General features: G+C 54.0%; 1 protein-coding gene across 1 annotated transcript; it reads left to right on the top strand.

Annotated features, from left to right (window-relative positions):
* Positions 1 to 3,755: 3,755 nt before the first annotated feature.
* Positions 3,756 to 16,850, top strand: ITGA2B (integrin subunit alpha 2b). The gene is made up of 30 exons (XM_068530166.1): positions 3,756 to 3,943; positions 5,485 to 5,606; positions 5,696 to 5,793; positions 5,901 to 6,066; positions 6,351 to 6,400; positions 6,477 to 6,522; positions 6,616 to 6,744; positions 7,105 to 7,152; positions 7,303 to 7,346; positions 7,481 to 7,534; positions 7,677 to 7,729; positions 7,940 to 8,151; positions 10,462 to 10,644; positions 10,899 to 10,944; positions 11,042 to 11,146; positions 11,234 to 11,289; positions 11,383 to 11,534; positions 11,687 to 11,812; positions 12,192 to 12,259; positions 12,415 to 12,562; positions 13,109 to 13,201; positions 13,472 to 13,551; positions 13,864 to 13,944; positions 14,068 to 14,164; positions 14,264 to 14,416; positions 14,518 to 14,634; positions 15,125 to 15,238; positions 15,456 to 15,557; positions 15,772 to 15,888; positions 16,629 to 16,850. Exons 1-30 carry the CDS (start codon positions 3,756 to 3,758, stop codon positions 16,683 to 16,685), a joined length of 3,105 nt encoding a protein of 1,034 aa, XP_068386267.1. The 3' UTR covers positions 16,686 to 16,850.
* Positions 16,851 to 17,825: the final 975 nt, after the last annotated feature.

The following is a 17,825-nucleotide window of genomic DNA, read 5'->3' as shown; positions in this document are numbered from 1 at the left end:
AAGTGGGAATTCCCGGGAGGTCCAGTGTTTAGGACTCGGTGCTTTCACTGCGGTGGCCCAGGTTCAGTCCCTGGTCAGGGAACTAAAATCCCACAAGCCACGTGGCGCGGCCAAAAAAATTAAAGAAAATGAAAAGTGATTTTCTGAGCAGCCAAGGTGTCAGCGAAAGAGGCAGACTGACGTGTAGAGAGTATGCTGTGTGAAGGTATGTGCAGCTGCCTGATTCCAATAGGGGTTCTTCTATCTGCCTCAGCTGCCTGGGCTTGCAACATGGAAGTACTCCCTCTTCAACACCCTCAGTGACTAATTCAGGCCTTGTGAACCCTTTCCATTATTGTTTGCCAGGGATACCTTCACCTCCCCCTTATCTCGTGTCTGAATTATTGCAGCGTTTTCCTGGCTGGCCTCCCTGACTCTAGGATCTAAGTCCCTGTCCCATGTAAGCTTACTGGCTTTTCAGAATCAGAGTGCAGTTCATTTTGTACTCATTGCTTCCCAGTAAAATTGTAAGCTCTGAGAGGGAGGGACTGATTCTTATACTTCCTTTTTTCTCTTAATCCCTTAGAGTGTTTTATATAGAGTTGAACACAAACATTTTGATTATGTGTTCAAGAAAGATAAAAGCAAAGTAAAATACCATTAGTAACAGGATTATGCATCAGGATTTAGCAAGGAAACATCAAAGATGAAGATTTTTCTGTATATCCTCCACACTGCCAAGCTCAGTGCCAGGCACATAGTAGAAGTTCAATAATTGTTGACTTTATGAAGCCATAGCATTCATTGAGAAATTCTAGGGCTCAGGCTGATGGAATGGGAAAGTGACAGCAATGTGTCAGCACTCCTCTGCCTACTATCAACCCAGCTCTGACCCCAAAGGAACACCCAACAAGGAATAGAATCTTTATTAAATACCAAACTCTCCCTTCCCAAATCTGATCCTACCTGTTTCCAATTTCAGTTAATGATACTACTGTCCTACCAGCCAGCCACCAAAGCTTTGAATTACTTTTGACACCTCCCTACTACACAAAGGAGAGAGCAGAGATTACACATCCAGTTACTGATGTAACTGGATGTGCAATCTCTGCTCTCTCCTTTGTTCCTGCCACCAGTTCCCTGGTTCAGGCCTCATCACCTTTAACTGAGAGGATGGTAGATGCCACCCATCTGATCTTCCCACTAAGTCCTGCCTTTTCCAGTTCCTTCTATCCATAGGCAGCTAGTGTAATCCAGACTGGTGCACAATTGATCATGTATCTTATTCCCTGACTTAAAAAATCTTCATGATTCTCCATCTCCTATGTATTAAAGTTCAAATTCCTTAATAAGATATTCAAGGACCTCCAGTGATTAGACCCCAGCCTTCCATTCCACTCTCATGCCCCAGTCCTCCCCTTTAGACACCCTATGTTGACTACTTGTCTTTCTCTATAACTGACCTCTATGTCCTTCTGCTGCTCTCTTTGCTTATGTTATTTCCTATGTCTAAAAACCCCTTCATTCTCGTATTTCTTTATTGGCTGAGTCGGGTCTTAGTTGCGGCACTCCGGATCTTTCCTTGCGGCACTCGGGCTTCTCTCTAGCTGTGGCGTGTGGGCTCCAGAGCGTGTGGACTCTGTAGTTGTGGCCCACGTGCGCTCAGTAGTTGCGGCACTCGGGCTTAGTTGCCCCGCAGCATGTAGGATCTTAGTTCCCCAACCAGGGATCGAACCGGCGTCCCCTGCATTGCAAGATGGATTCTTAACCACTGGGCCACCAGGGAAGTCCCCCTCTTCATTCTCTGACAAAAGACAACGTAGTGCAATGGTTAAGAACATGAATTCAGGCACAAATGTCTTTGACTCCTAGTTTTGCCACCCATTGGCTGTGTAAACTTGGGCTATTTACCTAAAACTCTGTGCCGTAGTTTTTGCATTTATAAAATGGGCATAATAGTACTTATTTCATAGGGTTGTTATGATGGAGCAAATAAATGACTTCAGCTAGGCATCATCTCTACCTTTTTCAAGGCATCCTTTACTATCCCTCTGCTGCAGTTATATGTGTTCATGTCTTAACTCCCTCTGGACTAAGTTTTTTAAGGATCCTTGACAGTTATCTTTGTATCTCTTACCACTCAATGCCTTGAACAGAATGAGAATTTATTAAAAATGTTAGTGAAATGTGAGTTAATTTTGGGCTACACAGTATACACCAGAAATACAGTACCACTCAGATGAGGACAGTAGGAGGGTGGAAGGTAAGTATATGACTGAGTTGGGTATTATGTGCCTGCCATGAGCTTGGCACTGGGAATTCAGCAGTGAAGAAGGCCCAGACTAAAGTTCAAGGAGCTTCTAACCTAGAAAGGGATAAGATTTTGAGCTGTGTGCTAAGGTGGTGAATTATGAGGGGAAGGGAGGTGCTGAAGGGATTCCAGAATGGCCCCGGGTAGTTGGGCAGGGTAAGATGATGGTTAAGTTTGATCAGAAAATATAGAGCAAAAGGAAATGTGACTGCGTTCTTTACCCCTAGCAGATCTCTCGAATTTCCTTCCTGACAACATGCTTTTTGGGGAAGACGTGAGATGCTGATACGACTTGGCACTTCTCCTCCTCTGAGCATCCATAGAAAATGACCTTCCTGCTCAAAATTATTTCTTTTCTTTCCACTATGTGAGCCTGCGTTTGCTTCTTCCATCCTCAGTACCTGCTTCTATTCAGTCTGTCTGTCAGCAATGCCTACAATATGCTGGGCTCTTGGCTAGGCCCTGGGGCTGCAGAAAGGAACCTCACTCTCAAGGGATTCATGGACAAAATCCAGTGAACAGACCATGACTAAACAGTGTGATCGGTGCTGTGCCCATGTGTGTTAACCACAGAGTACCAGCCTGAGGAGTTGGGGGAGGCATCCCCTAGGCAATGACCCCACTAGAATCAAGTCTTAATGATTGGACAAAAGCTCTTGTCACCCAAGAAAGAGTGAGGCCTGCCTTCAATTGAACAGCTGGTGCAAATCTCAGAGCTTGTGAGCCAGAACACCCTGGAATGACTCCACTTTATCCCCATCTCCTTTCCCCTTCAGCCAAGATCCATTTGCCACCCCTCCCCCAGCACTGGCTGCATTGCTGTGGCCACATTAAGACTTGGCCCCAGATGGAGGATGAGTGAGGAAGCCGTTGTACCAATATGGCTGAGTGAAGCTGCCGAAGGCCCTAGAAGGAGGAAGTGGATAAGTGCCTTATCCAAAAGGATACAGCAGCCTCAGGTCTTATCAGGGGGCAGGAGCTTCCTCACTCCTTCCCCCACCTCTGACCAAGTCACAATGTGCCTCGGCAGTGCAGGCAGCTGTGTGGGGGAAGGAGGAGCTATAGAACTGTGGGCTAGAGTGGAGGTGTACAGACCAGCTGGTTCATGATTGCACTATCCCAAGCAGGAAGCAATGGTGGCTTAGACTAGCATGGTGGTAGTGGAAATGGGGTGAAGATTCAAGAGACATAGTTGAAAGGCAGAACCAACAGGACTTGATGATAAAATACTCTCAAGAAAAGGGAGGAGTCGACTTTCAGCCATAAGCATCCACCCCCCAGAGTGGCCTCACCCCCTTCCTGGCAATCCTAGAAACCATATGGGTCCTGGACCTAGAGCCCTTTACTCTGCCTACTACTCAGCAAGTGGGTTTCAGTTTGATAAGAAAAGACTTCCTGTGGTGGAACTGAAAGGAAGAGGAAGGAGCTAACCCATTCCTGCCTAGGAGGTTGTGGGAGAAGGAAGATGGCCAGAGCTTTGTGTCCACTTCATGCCCTCTGGCTTCTGGAGTGGGTGCAGCTGCTCTTGGGACCCGGTGCTGCACCTCCAACCTGGGCCTTGAACCTGGACCCAGTGCGACTCACCTTCTACACAGGCCCCAATGGCAGCTACTTTGGGTTTTCATTGGACTTCTACAAGGACAGCCATGGGAGGTGAGCCCTGGGGGACTCCCCCACCATCACTGCTTCTCTGGGTCTTGACTTCCCCATTTGTGATAGAGGTTGAGCAAAGTGATTTCTAGGGTCTATTCGGGCTGAGTTCCTGTTAGGAATACTGGGGAGGGACTAGCTCAGGTGAAGGTGTCAACGAGAGGCAGCACTGGGGAGCTGGGCAGAGCAAGGACAAAGGGAAGACAAAAGTTGATGCTTTATTTTTTTCCCCAAGGGTCAGTTTTATGACCCACTCCACCCTCATCCTTTTGAAATACAGAGAGGAGCACATGTCTTAAATTGACTTGCAGAACTATGAAATTGTCTATCCACCCCCCCCCCACCTTGTTTTTCTATTCCAACCCCCTCATCCCCATAAAAATTATAGATATTTGAAAAGAAGCAGTAGGGCATTCATGGTTGGGATGGATCAGGCTGCAAAATCAGACAGCTAAGATTAGAGTCCTGGCTCTTCCTCTTGATAGGAACTACCCTGAGCTAGTTACTTATTGAAGTGAGTGCTTCAGGGCTTCAGGGAGTGGCAATGGCAGATGGCCTTCAAGTATCAGCCCCTTGGGAAATTTCCTCTGCTGAAGAGAGCCACCTCCCCCAAAGCTCCCCCACTTCCAAATGTGGCCTAGGAACAATGACTGATCGATGAGGAGTGTGGAGAGAGGGGAAAGGTTAAGGGTCCGGCTCTCTCACCTCAACTCCAGACAGTTTTGAAGGGTCCTTCTAGCTCCAGAGTTCCCAGGGCATTAGCCCATGGCTGTTATTGGGCCTGAATCTCAGCTCGGCTCCCTCCTCTGCCCACTCATGCTTCTTTCCCCTCCTTTCCACGGATATTGGTCTCATGGGCATTACTTAATAAACATTCTGCACACTAAAAAAAAAAAAAAATCATAGCATTTTTTGGAGCACTCATATATTATTTGGGTGGCACGGTGCTGAATGTTCCTCTTACGTTTATTTCATTTACTTCTGACAGCATTTATTGGTTGGTATTGTCCACCTTTTACATACGGTACAGCTGTGATTTGAACCTAGATCTACTAGAGTCCTCAGAGGTGTCAGCACCCCCCCGCCCACTTTAGAGGTGACCGCTAGCTTAATTCTTCGCCGTTAAAACTCACCCTCAGGAAGGGATCTGATAACAGTTCAGACAGATATATTAGGGTGCATATAAACCCATGGCTTTTGGCGGCAGGTGTTGGGGAATGCAGTCGTGTACAGAGTTTAGGAGGTCTCTAAAGGCAAGGATATCAAAACCCGGGTGTTCAAATCGAGCCAAATGGTTATAGTCTCAGCTTTACCCTTAATTCCGCGGGTTGCTGTGGGCATATGATTTCCCTCGCTGGAAGTCAGTTTCACTGACCATAAAATGAAGAGACTGGCCTCTGCGGTCTGTGAGGTTTCACTGAGGAAAGATGACCCAGGGACCCACCCCAAGGCACACTGCCCTCCCGGGTAGTGCTCCCAGCGCGGGCACTGGGGAATGGGGTATGCTGCAATCCGCGCAGCGCTCACCCAGCTTTCTTATGCAGCGTGTCCATCGTGGTGGGCGCCCCACGGACCCCGGGCCTCAGCCAGGAGGAGACAGGCGGCGTTTTCCTGTGCCCCTGGAAGGCCGAGGGCGACCAGTGTACCTCGCTGCCCTTCGACCTCAGTGAGTCTTGCACAAGGAGGGAAAGGGAGGGGCTACAGGGAGAGCGGACAGCTGGGCTTCAGCACCCCACCCCTTCTTGTGCCCTCCAGATGATGAGACGCGAAGCGTAGGCACCCAAACTTTCCAAACCTTCAAGGCCCGTCAAGGACTAGGGGCGTCGGTCGTTAGTTGGAGCGACATCGTTGTGGTGGGCGCTACGGCACTGGGCTCAGGGAGCAGACAGAGGGCGGGGACACGAGGAGGGAGGGAACCCGAGTCCCGCCCCTTCCCCACTATCCTGTGGCCCTGTTTCAGGCCTGCGCCCCCTGGCAGCACTGGAACGTCCTGGAAAAGGCCGAGGAGGCTGAGAAGACGCCCGTAGGTGGCTGCTTCGTGGCTCAGCTGCAGAACGGCGGCCGCGCGGAGTACTCACCCTGCCGGGCCAACATCATGAGCCGGGTTTACGAGAGAAATTACTTCAGTGAGCTCAGCTCTCCGTTTTGGCTCCGCCCACTCGCGGCGGCTTAGCCCCGCCCTTAATCTGATCCTTCCCTCCCTCCAGCTCCCCCAAACCCTGCTTTCAGCCTGGCATCGCCCAGTGACCCAGCTCCTGGCTCCACCCCGCACGCCCCCGGCCCGGGAGCCGCTTCAAGGCCACGCCACCGTATTACTCCGTGGCCCCGCCCCCATATGACTCCACCTCCCGGCCCCGCCCAGGCCCCAGGGCCTGCTTCTTCACAGACCCTTCCTTCTTGCCTCCTCTAGGCGGAGACAAGCGCTACTGTGAAGCCGGCTTCAGCTCCGTGGTCACTCAGGCGAGTAGGGATCATAAACGGCGTGGGGGCGGCTCCCAAACAGGACCCCCTCTCACCTCCAGGGCTTCCTTTTCAGGCTGGGGAGCTGGTGCTTGGGGCCCCTGGCGGCTACTATTTCCTAGGTACGTGCCCATCTGTACACCTCCCTCCCTTCTCTTGGCCTGGGTAGACCCCAGGCGTCTGGGGCCCCACACCAGCTGTCCCTCGCTCCCTAGGTCTCCTGGCGCGGGCTCCAATTGCCGATATCATCTCGAGTTACCGCCCGGGCACCCTCTTGTGGCACGTGCCCACCCAGCAGCTCACCTTCGACTACAGCCACCCAGAGTACTTCGACGGCTACCGGGGTAACCCTGGCACCTCCCTCCGACGCTTCCCAGCACTCTAAGTGTCACCGCCGGTCAGGTCCTGCCCCTGTGGGAACTCCCCCTCGCCAACCCTGGCTGGCCAGCTCCAGCGCTAAGGCGCCCCCATCCTCTGCTCCCGCAGCTCCCCTTCCCCACCCTCTGCAGACCGCCCAGCTCCCATACACCCCACCTCGACTTCCCGCCCTGGATTCGCTTCACGGCCTAGGGCAGGTCTCGGTGGCCTCGATTTTCCCGTCTACACAATGCAGGATTTAGACCGGGTGGTCTCTGAGTCTCCTCTCTCTCGGCCCCCTCCCTGCTTCACCCTCCCGGAAAGGCTAATTCGCGCTGTGTCTTCAGGGTACTCGGTGGCTGTAGGCGACTTCGACGGGAATCCAAACACTACAGGCAAGAAATTCACTTAGGGGCGGGGGTTGGGGAATCCCGGAAAGGAGCACCTCTAAGACCCGCACCGAAATCTCCCTGGGATGAGGAATGGCGGGCGGGAGGCGGGTAGAGATTCCAAGGACCTCACTCGCTGGGCCCGGCTCTCCCCAGAGTTTGTCTTCGGTGCCCCTACCTGGAGCTGGACCCTGGGAGCGGTGAGTGCCCTCTGCCCACCACTCAGTGTCCCGAAGCCACTGACTTCACTCTTCAGCCTGATATCCCCACCTAAACCTCCTGCCCTTCTGCGGCGGGGGCGACAATAACGCGTTCCTGTGCGTTGTCCGCGCAGGTGGAAATTTTGGGCTCGTACCACCAGACGCTGCACCGGCTGCACGGAGAGCAGGTGGGCGTCGGGTCCCCTTGGGGGTGGCCAAGGCTGGGGGATTGAGACCGCAGAATATTCCGCGGGACATGGTGGGGGCAAAGTCCAAGAGAGGGTACCGAGTCCGGGGACAGAAAGTAAGGTGCGGCCGGGCTTCCTGCAGATGGCTTCGTATTTCGGGCACTCAGTGGCGGTCACTGACGTCAACAGGGACGGGTGAGAAGCTGGGCGCCCCCACCCCTACCCAGTTGGGTCCCAAATTACCAGAGGCGTTGACTGCCCTCGGTCTCCTCCTTTCCTAGCCCTCACTCCCACGTGGCCACCGAGGGGAGCGGGAGGGCGAGGGTGGGCGAGATTTGGCTCTGGCCCGCAGCGGCCCCCTACCTCCCACCCCACCCCCCACGTAACCGCCCGTCGGGCCCGCAGGAGGCATGACCTCTTGGTGGGCGCGCCACTGTACATGGAGAGCCGTGCTGACCGCAAGCTGGCCGAGGTGGGGCGCGTGTACTTGTTCCTGCAGACTCGAGGCCCCCACGCGCTGGGCGCCCCCAGCCTCCTGCTGACCGGCACGCAGCTCTATGGGCGATTTGGCTCAGCCATCGCGCCTCTGGGCGACCTCAACCGGGATGGCTACAACGGTAAGGGATGAGAGGAGCCCCACTTGCTACACAGGGGTTTACAGCCACAATGATCTTGGATTCGACCACAATGATCTTGGATTCGACCCGAGGGCAGCAGGAGCCAGGAAGGGCTCTGAGCAGGAGAGAGTTAAAGGAGACTAATTGGGATTTGTTTGCATTAGTCCAGGCAAGAGGTGGTGACTGCCTGGATGTGGGCTTTGGCAGCGGAGTTAGAGATGAAGATGATTTCAAGATATTTATTACTTAGATTATTAGGACTTGATAGGTGACTGGATGTGGGGCTAAGAGAGAGAGGAGTTGGGTGGGTGGTGGTGCCCTTCACTGCCTGGAACTCAAGCCATGCAACAGGTCTGGGGTGAGATCAGCAATTCAGCTCTGGACTTGTTTGATTTTTTTTTTTTTTTTTTTTTTTTTTGGCTGTGCGGTGTGGCTTGCAGGATCTTAGTTCCCTGACCAGGGATCGAACCCAAGCCTCTGGCAGTGAGAGCATCAGGTCCTAACCACTGGACTGCCAGGGAATTCCCTGGACTTGTTTGATCTTGAAGGGCTTGGGAACATTAGGCAGACATACCCAGAGAACAGCTGGGTGTGGCTTCCCCCACTTCCAGCAGAGAGGTCTGAGTGGGAGACAGGGGACTGGGGAGAGTCAGTGAGGTCCTGGGAGCTTGCGAAGTGTGAAGAGGCCCAGGACAGAGCCCTGGGGAGCAAGAGCATTTAGGGGACTCCCAGAGAAAGTGAGTCTGGAAAGGAGACAGAGGAATGTTCAGAGAGGAAAACCAGGAGGAAAACCAGGAGATCTGATAGCCCAGAATTCAAAGGAAGAGCGCTTTAAGCAGGAGGAAGCTAGGTCAGTGGCTCCAGATGCTGCTGAAAGGTACAATTAGATGGGGCTGGAGAAGTAAGTATTCATGGGCTTTAACAAGAAGGAGGTCATTGGTGACAGTGACAAGAACCGATTCAGGGCTGGGTAGGGACCAAAGCCAGAATGCCAGGAGGCAAGGTATGAATGGAGGGGAAGAACTGAGGGCAGCCAGGGTAGACCACTCTTTCAACCAGTTTGTGAATGGAAAAAGAGAAAGGTGATTACTGAAAGGAGATGAGGGTCAAGGGAAGGTTATTTTAATTTCAGAGAATATGGAGTAGGTTGAATGTGGAGGAAAATGATCTTATGGGGAAATGGGGGCGTGCAGTGAGCTGGAGGAGGGTCCCTGCAATGCCTGAGGGATGCAGGGGTGGGATGCTCAGCGCAGTGGCAGGTGTAGGAGGGACACCTATTCCAGGGTCAAATGGGGAGAGGAGGAAAAAGTGGGTGTGGAGTTATAACAACAATTGGGCTGCTTCTCTTTGTGAATGAAGTGGGGGGCTGGGAGCTTGACTGAACGGAGAAGGTTTGAAATAGGTGCTGAGCAGAAAACGCCGAGGGACTGCTGGGCAGCATCAAGGTCCCTAGTGAAGGCTGGAGGTCAGGAACTCATGGTGCTCCATATGGTGGGGTCTGGCCAGGCTTGCCCAGGACTGGCAGTGGGGCGGGACGGCTGAGGATACGGTGAGGGTGATTGAATGACCAGAAAATAAGTGAAGAGATGAGGAAGCCAAAGATCAGGAGACAGTGGAGGCCCAGAGCCTGAGGACAAGACTGGTCTGACTGGTCTATTTGGATGAATTCTGTGTACCTCGATCAGAAAAATCAATAAAGATTTTTAAAAGAAAACAACTGCACAGGAAACATAGCATAAAGTCAGAAGACAAAGGAAAGGCAATTACAGCATATATATCAAAGATTTTAATTGCTATCACATGCAAAGAATTCTTACAGATTAATAAGATTATGATGATTATTAAATTTTCAAGAGTGATCTTCAAAGTTATTAGTGATGACGAGCCCATGGTATGACTCTGGATTTGCATGGTGGGAGTGGAGTGGGGTGAAGACCCCCAGGTGAAGAAGGGGCAAATATTTAATAGGTCTTGGTCACTTAATCTTCTGGGACTCTATTTTCTCATCTAAAATGGGAATAATAATGCCTGATTTTCAGGATTAAGTGAAATCGTGTCATTATATTTTCCTCAAAAGATAGTGAGGGCTGTTATTGTTTTTACAATAATCAGACTTGATGGGTCTCCCTCCTACCCAATTGTAAACTCCTGGTGGGGGGGGGGGGCGCAGCTCTCTCCTTGACCCAGACCTCTGCCTTCCTCTCCTGGTCCCCTGGAGTCTGCCCAGAGAAGGAGCTCAGGAAAGTTTTACAGGGCCATCTGGAGAGACTGGATAACAAACAGCCACCCCCTTTCTGTTGCTCCTTCCAGATGTTGCTGTGGCCGCCCCCTATGGGGGTCCCAGGGGTCGAGGCCAAGTGTTGGTGTTCCTGGGTCAGAGTGAGGGACTTAACTCACACCCTTCCCAGGTCCTGGACAGCCCCTTCCCCACAGGCTCTGGCTTTGGCTTCTGCCTTCGAGGTGCCACGGACATCGATGACAATGGATACCCAGGTGCCCCTGGACTGCCTCCAGCTAGACAGGAAGGGCCCTTGGGCATTAGCTGGAGATGCTGAGACACAGCCAGGGGCTTGAACCTGACCTGGTGCCCCACTGAGAGCTCTGACCTGTCTGTGGGGCTGGGGGGGCAGAGCAAACCTTTTATGGGGGTGGTAGTGTGGGGAAGTTCTGGGAAGATGAAGTGAGGATGCCATACCCCCTCTAGTTAACAATTCTGACACCTCCCCTCCTTCCCACAATGTCTATAGACCTGCTGGTGGGAGCTTACGGGGCCAACAAGGTTGTTGTGTACAGGTGAGCTGACTCCAGGGGCGGGGAGGGGGAGGACCCACACCACCAGAGGAGACTAGGCCAGGAGGGGCCACAAGGCAAGCTTCCTGCATCCCACCAGGGCTCAGCCAGTGGTGATGGCCACTGTCCAGCTGCTGGTGCAAGATTCGCTGAATCCTGCTGTGAAGAATTGTGTCCTGCCCCAGACTGAGACGCCAGTGAGCTGGTGAGGAGACAGAGGGCATGGGCCAGGCAGGATCTGGGACCTCAGTGCGGGGACCCTAGCCCCTGAGCCCCATTCACATCTTTGCAGCTTTAACATCCAGATGTGTGTGGGAGCCACTGGACACAACGTTCCCAAGAAGCTGCGTGAGTGGCACCATGGGGACAGGAGCGAGGTGAACCTGGGCTCCCCTGGAGGCTGGCCGGGGAGACCCTGACACTTCCTGCTTGCCCGGCCAGGCCTAAATGCTGAGCTGCAGCTGGACCGGCAGAAGCCCCGCCAGGGCCGGCGGGTGCTACTGCTGGCCTCTCAACAGGCGGGCACCATCCTGGGCTTGGATCTGAGCGGGAGGCACGGCCCCACCTGCCACACCACCAAGGCCTTCCTCCGAGTACGCCCGGCTGGGAACGGGCAGGGCTGGGTGTGCAGAGCCTGTTCATCCAGCCCTGGGGCATTGGGCTGGGTGCTCCACGGGGTGGTCAGTGGGACACACGTAGTAGGGTACATGGTAGCAAGACGGCCTGACTCTTGCCCCCTCACTAGGATGAGGCCGACTTCCGGGACAAGCTGAGCCCCATCGTGCTCAGCTTCAATGTGTCCCTGCAGCCTGAGAAGGATGGACTAGCCCCTGCTCTCATGTTGCATGGAGACACCCACATCCAGGAACAGGTAGGGGTGGGCAGGTGGAGGCAAGGGAGGTGGAGGGCCCCTCCACCCAGAAAGTCAGGGTTAGGGTTAGTGTCCAAATCGTACTGCGAACCCCCAAACCTAGATGTCACCTCTAATCTCTGATGTTACTCTCAACCCTGATGAAAACCCCCAAATCTCAATATCCCATAAACCCCAAATGTCGATGTCACCTCTAAACTCTGATATAAACCCATAAACCCTGATGTCATTATCAAAGCCCTGACATCATCCCAAACCCTGATGCAAACCCCAAAGCTCTGATGTCATCTCCAACCTCCTTTTCCTTCTCAGACCTTCTAATTCCCTAAGCCCTGATGTGCCCCCAAACTTACCCACACACCTGATGTGCCCCCTCTAGACCCGCATCATTCTGGACTGTGGGGAAGACGACCTGTGTGTGCCACAGCTCCAGCTCACTGCCAGCGTGTGAGGAGACCGCCCGCTCTACCCGACCCTGGCCCTGTCTACCCCGACGACACCCCCTCCCCACCTGGCTCCTGATACTGTCCTCAGCCCCTCTCCTCCTCCCAGACCCTGGGCTTGGACCCGGCCTCCTCGGCTTTACTCCTCTCTCCCCACAGGACAGGCTCCCCGCTCCTCATTGGAGCCGATAACGTGCTGGAGCTGCAGATGGAAGCGGCCAACGAGGGTGAGGGAGCCTACGAGGCCGAGCTGGCTGTGCACCTGCCTCCAGGCGCACACTACATGCGGGCCCTCAGCAACGTCGAGGTGAGGCCCCCACCCCGGGGCACTGTCGGGGACCTGGAAGGTGCAGGAGCCTTGATTCTCATCTCCCACCTGAGAGCTCCCACTTCTCTTATGCCTTCCTTTAAAAGCTGTGATTTTTTTTTTTTTTCTTTTTAATTCGGAAGAGGAACATTTGCTAATGGCAAAAAATTCAAGAACTCGATTATAAAACCCAAACCAAAAATGGCTCAGGAAATAAATGTTAACAGGAACCTCTGTTAACATTTGGTGAATTTCCTTCCAGTCTTTTTTCTCAGCATCAACACTTTATTTATTTATTTATTTATTTATTTTATTGACGTAGTTTATAATAATGGGGTTATACTCCATGTAATGTTTTGTGGGTTTTATTTCCAAAAAAAAAAAAATCATTAAAAAGAATAAGGTGCTGCAGTAATACATAAAGTGGAATGTGACAGTCCTTGAACTCCCACCCTGGCATCCTCCCCTCCCTGAGTTTCCAAGGGAGCTTAAATATATATGGGATGCTCTGTAACCATCTTCTTTCTCGGGACTGCCTCTCTGAAGGGCTTTGAGAGGATCATCTGTAACCAGAAGAGGGAGAATGAGACCAAGGTGGTACTGTGTGAGCTGGGCAACCCCATGAAGAGGAACGCCCAGGTGAGGCCGCCCAATCCTGAGTGCTGGGTCTCCTCCACCAGGGGTTCATAGGCAGCTGGGTTTTAGGGGCTGGGTTTGGAGTCAGATGGCTCCAGGCTAGAATCCTGGTCCTCCCACTCCCTAGCTGTGTGTTCTTGGGTGAGTGACACCCTTTCTGAGTGGGCTTCTGAACAAAATGGAGGTAATAATGGTGACCTTGGAGGATGAGGACCACAGGCCACATTCAGAGTGGGCATTTGGGCAGTGACTTTGGCTCTCCCCATGTCTCAGATAGGAATCACGATGTTGGTGAGTGTGGGGAACCTGGAAGAGGCTGGGGAGCACGTGTCCTTCCGGCTGCAGATCAGGAGGTACTAGACTGGGAAGCACTCCGTTCCCCTATCTGATCTCCACACAGAGACCCTCAGACACCCTCCAAACATAAGGGTCTTCTGGGATGTCTGCTCTTTAGACTTCCCTCTTCCCTTTCTTCCTCAGAGACTTGTTTCTGAGTTTTGGAGCCCTAGAGGAAGTTCTTTTCTAGGTCTAACTTTAGTGTGGCATGCTGTTTGTGGAGTTAGCTCTTCCTGAGGCCTCTGAAATTCTGGCCCAGCCCCAGAGAGTCCTCATGTTCACTGGCCTAGTGTCCCTGATCTGTTTCTCCTCATCCCCCTCCCTTACAGCAAGAACAGCCAGAATCCAAACAGTGAGATGGTGATGCTGGATGTGCCAGTTCGGGCAGAGGCCCATGTGGAGCTGAGAGGGTGAGAGGCCAGGGATGGAAAAGGGAGTTAGTAGGCACAGCCCTAAGGTTCCAGGGTCCTGGGCAAGCCCCCACGGTCAAGTCAGGGGATCAAGCTCACTCGGGGAGTGTCGGGCCCCTGCAGGAACTCCTTTCCAGCCTCCCTGGTGGTGGCAGCAGAAGAAGGCAAGAGGGAGAACAGCTCGGACAGCTGGGGCCCCAAAGTGGAGCACACCTATGAGGTAGGGAGGAGCCTCCGCGCCCCAGGCTAGAGTGGGAGGGCCCCAGGGGCTGGTCTAGGTGCTGAGCCTCCTAACATCCTGCCGCCACCACCCCGCCAGCTCCACAACAATGGCCCTGGTGCTGTAAATGGCCTCCGCCTCAACCTCCACCTCCCCGGCCAGTCCCAGCCCTCCGACCTGCTCTACATCCTGGATATACAGCCCCGGGGAGGCCTTCAGTGCTCCCCACAACCGTCTCCCAACCCCCTCAAGGTGAGAGCCTGGGTGAATCCCCAGCCCATCAAACAGGGCCCCTCTAGGAGGGCTGGGAGATGGGCAGAGTGTCGGACCTGATGGCCTCTTTGCCTCCCCAGCTGGATTGGGGGCTGCCCACCTCCAGCCCTTCCCCGGCCCATCACAAGCGGGACCGCAGACAGGCTCTCCTGCCAGAGCAGGAGCAGCCCTCGAGGCTGCAAGGTCCAGTTTTTGTGGTGAGCAGGCTCTGTGGTCTCCAGCTGGGGCCTCCCTGGGGCCCAAGGGCAGAGGGGATGGGAGGCAGGGAGGGAGAGGGGCGGGGGGTGTGATGTAGGCCTCGTGTGGGCCACCATGGTCCCACAGAGTCCTCCGAGTGAATAGGAAGGATTGTGCTGGTCTTGTGTCTGGGGCAGGGTGGGGGGCACTTGCATATTTTTAGGTTTCCAGTACATTAAAGAAAATGAATAAATGCCAAAGCAGGTTTACAAAAAGGCTGGGTATTGAACCCTGTGTGATTGACCCACTTCTTTCCTCCCTCTCCCTGCATCTCCGGGACTGTGTGAGCAATCTCATTCAGAGATAACGTCCCAAGCTTGAATCTGAGTCCCTTCCCGAGGAGGAGGCCCGGCCTGAGCTCCCTGACCCCCCAGCCCCCTCTGTCTTGGGTCCTACGGTGAGAGGGTGATGGGTCAGGAGGGGCTGGGGACCAATGACACATCCCCTCAGAGCTGCGATTCGGCGCCCTGTACTGTGGTGCAGTGTGAGCTGCAGGAGATGGCGCGCGGGCAGCGGGTCATGGTCACGGTGCTGGCCTTCCTGTCGCTGCCCAGCCTCCGCCAGGTGGGCCGGGATGCGGGCGGGCGGGGTCCTCTGGAGGCGGGGACTGAGTGTGTTGGGGGAGGGCGGGGCTTCGGGGGCGGGAGAGAGTGAGGGCAGAGTTTACTTTGGAGGGGACGGGGTTAGGCTGGGGGCAGATCTCCCCAGAGGGGAGTCTGGGGCCGGTACTCCCGCCACCAATAGGCCTCGTGTAAATGGCTTTCACCGCCACCCCATCCAGAGGCCCCTGGATCAGTTTGTGCTGCAGTCGCACGCTTGGTTCAACGTCTCCTCCCTTCCCTACGCCGTGCCCGCCCTCAGCCTGCCCAGCGGGGAAGCTCTGGTGAGTGTGGAAGGATGGTGGCAGAAAGGGGTCCCGCGGGTCTCCCACTGGCCTTCCCCTGTGTCCCTGCCCGGCAGGATGGGGGCGGGGCCTCCCTGGGTCTGCGGGGTGGGACAAGTAGGTGGCTTCGCTGGGGGTCACCAGCCCTGCAAGTTTGAGTCTTTGGGAAGGTCAGCGTCCCGGTGGCTGAGGAGACCCGCGGGTCTCCCCTCAGGTGCAGACACAGCTGCTTCGGGTCCTGGAGGAGAGAGACATTCCAATCTGGTGGGTGCTGGTAGGCGTGCTGGGTGGCCTGCTGCTGCTCACGTTCCTGGTCCTGGCCATGTGGAAGGTGAGGCAGGAAGGCAGGGTGGGGGAGGCAGAGGGAGATGGTGGCCCAAGTAGGTGACCCAGGGTCCATCTGATCTCCAGCTCCACTATTAGAATGTCACCCTCTAGAGGACCTCTTCCAGGGCACAGATCCCTGGGAGAGGTGGCACTTGAAATTCTAAGGCCCTTAGCCCCATTCCCCCTGAGAGCAGGAGTCCCAGGGAATGAGCCCTGCCTTCAGGAATCCATTAGCCACCGGGAAAGACAGGGTTCACCTCCTCCCTGCTCTGTCCTCCCCACCCTGACTGAGGTGGGAGACCCAGGTCTGATCCAGACCCCGCTGCTTGCTCCTTGTGAGGCCCTGCTGGGTCACTCCCTCCTCTGTGCCTGGACAACATGTGAGCCGTTCTCAAACTCACGTGTCCAAACCCTGGAAAGCCATAGTGCTTTTAGGGAAAACCACACGTTAGACTTATAATAATCAAATATATACCATCACACGCTTGAGTCATATAGAGACATAATCATCAGTACTTAAAAATTCAGGGAAGTAAAAACAAAATATTTTTTAAAAATTTTGTTAAATGCATTATCTCTAAATGGGGAAAGGCCTCCATTTGATCGTATAGTGGGGTTTGTGTTCTGTGCTGGTCCAAGACGAGGACCTCATGACTGGCTGGTTTCCAGCATACACCCTCCACTGCTGCTCTGGGGCCTAAAGATCACCTTTACACCCTGTCCCCGGCCCCTGTGCACCCCCAGGTTGGCTTCTTCAAGCGGAATCGGCCACCCTTAGAAGAAGATGATGAAGAGGAGTGATGAGCCCATGCATCTCTGTCCTAGCAGGAAGGCTGGGGGTGATGCCTGCTCTGTCCCTTCTTCTCCAGCGAGTGACCCCCAGCTCTGGTCACCCATGGGTAGGAGCTGTTCCATGGAGGGCTCCTGATGTCCTTCCCCACCCGTCAGAGCCAGGTCACCCCCTTTCCTGCTGCCTAATAAAGAGGTTGAGTCCCAACCCCCAGCATGATGCCTCCTCTTGGGGTCAGAGGAGGAGAGGGGGCCTGAGGTGACGTTGGGATGGGGAATCTAGGGCTGGCAGACGTGTGAGCAGAGAGGGTCTCTGCCAGGGTAAAGGGTGCAAATTACTGTCTTTGGGGAGTGTCGGGGAGTAGAGAGTGGGGGTGGAACAAGGGAGAAAGGGTGGCAGAGCCTCCAAGTGAGACTGGAGGGGGATGGGGTGTCTGAGGGTGACTGGGTGGGATGGGGGTTGGGAGCATCGAGAAGGCAGGCTGTGTCCCTGGTGGGTGGCTTTAAACAATATTTTTTTCCATGATTTTGAGGGAATCAAACCTCAAGATGATCTGCGATTTGGAGAAATAACACACTGTCCCCACTCATAAAAGAAGGTGCTTAAAGCTGTGTTCAGAGTGAGGAGGGGCAGAAGGAGACTGAGTCAGCCCTCGGTCTGACGAAGGCAGAGTCACGACAGGGACAGAAGAGCAGGCATTGCTCTCTGGCCACCCTGCTGTTTGCTGTTCCTTCTTCCCCGCCAAGGGGAAGGGTCTTCAGTTAGGAACAAGGGCACAGGTGGGGAGCTCACAGGAGGGCTAGGAGTGGAAGACAACTGTCCCACCGCAGAGGCTGGAGTCAGCAGATAGAGGTGGGATGTCCTCTTGGAGTCCTGAGAGGTTTGTTGGTTCATGAGTTCAATATTTATTGAGCACCATGGACCTGGTACTGTTCCAGTGCTGGGGTGGAGCAGTGGACAAAACAAAGTCCCGAGCTCATGGAACTTACATTCAACCAGGAGTAAAGAATAAACAAATTAATGTATGGTCAGTGGCAGTCAATGCTGGGAGTTGCAATAAAGATAAGGAGATAGTGATCGAATTAAGTGGGTGTTGGGAGAGGGCTGACATTTTAGGGAGAGTAGTCAGGGAAGACCTCTCTAATGAGGTG

The sequence above is a fragment of the Eschrichtius robustus genome, chromosome 20 (genome assembly GCF_028021215.1).
Source record: "Eschrichtius robustus isolate mEscRob2 chromosome 20, mEscRob2.pri, whole genome shotgun sequence".
Taxonomy (NCBI): domain Eukaryota; kingdom Metazoa; phylum Chordata; class Mammalia; order Artiodactyla; family Eschrichtiidae; genus Eschrichtius; species Eschrichtius robustus.
This window is presented reverse-complemented; position numbering and strand designations above follow the sequence as displayed.

Coding starts and splice junctions, on each gene's coding strand:
- ITGA2B (XM_068530166.1), top strand. CDS start 3,756: ATGGCCAGAGCTTTGTGTCCACTTCATGCCCTCTGGCTTCTGGAGTGG. Junction 8,152..10,461: donor CAACCGGGATGGCTACAACG/GTAAGGGATGAG, acceptor TGCTCCTTCCAG/ATGTTGCTGTGGCCGCCCCC. Junction 14,165..14,263: donor AAGTGGAGCACACCTATGAG/GTAGGGAGGAGC, acceptor CCACCCCGCCAG/CTCCACAACAATGGCCCTGG.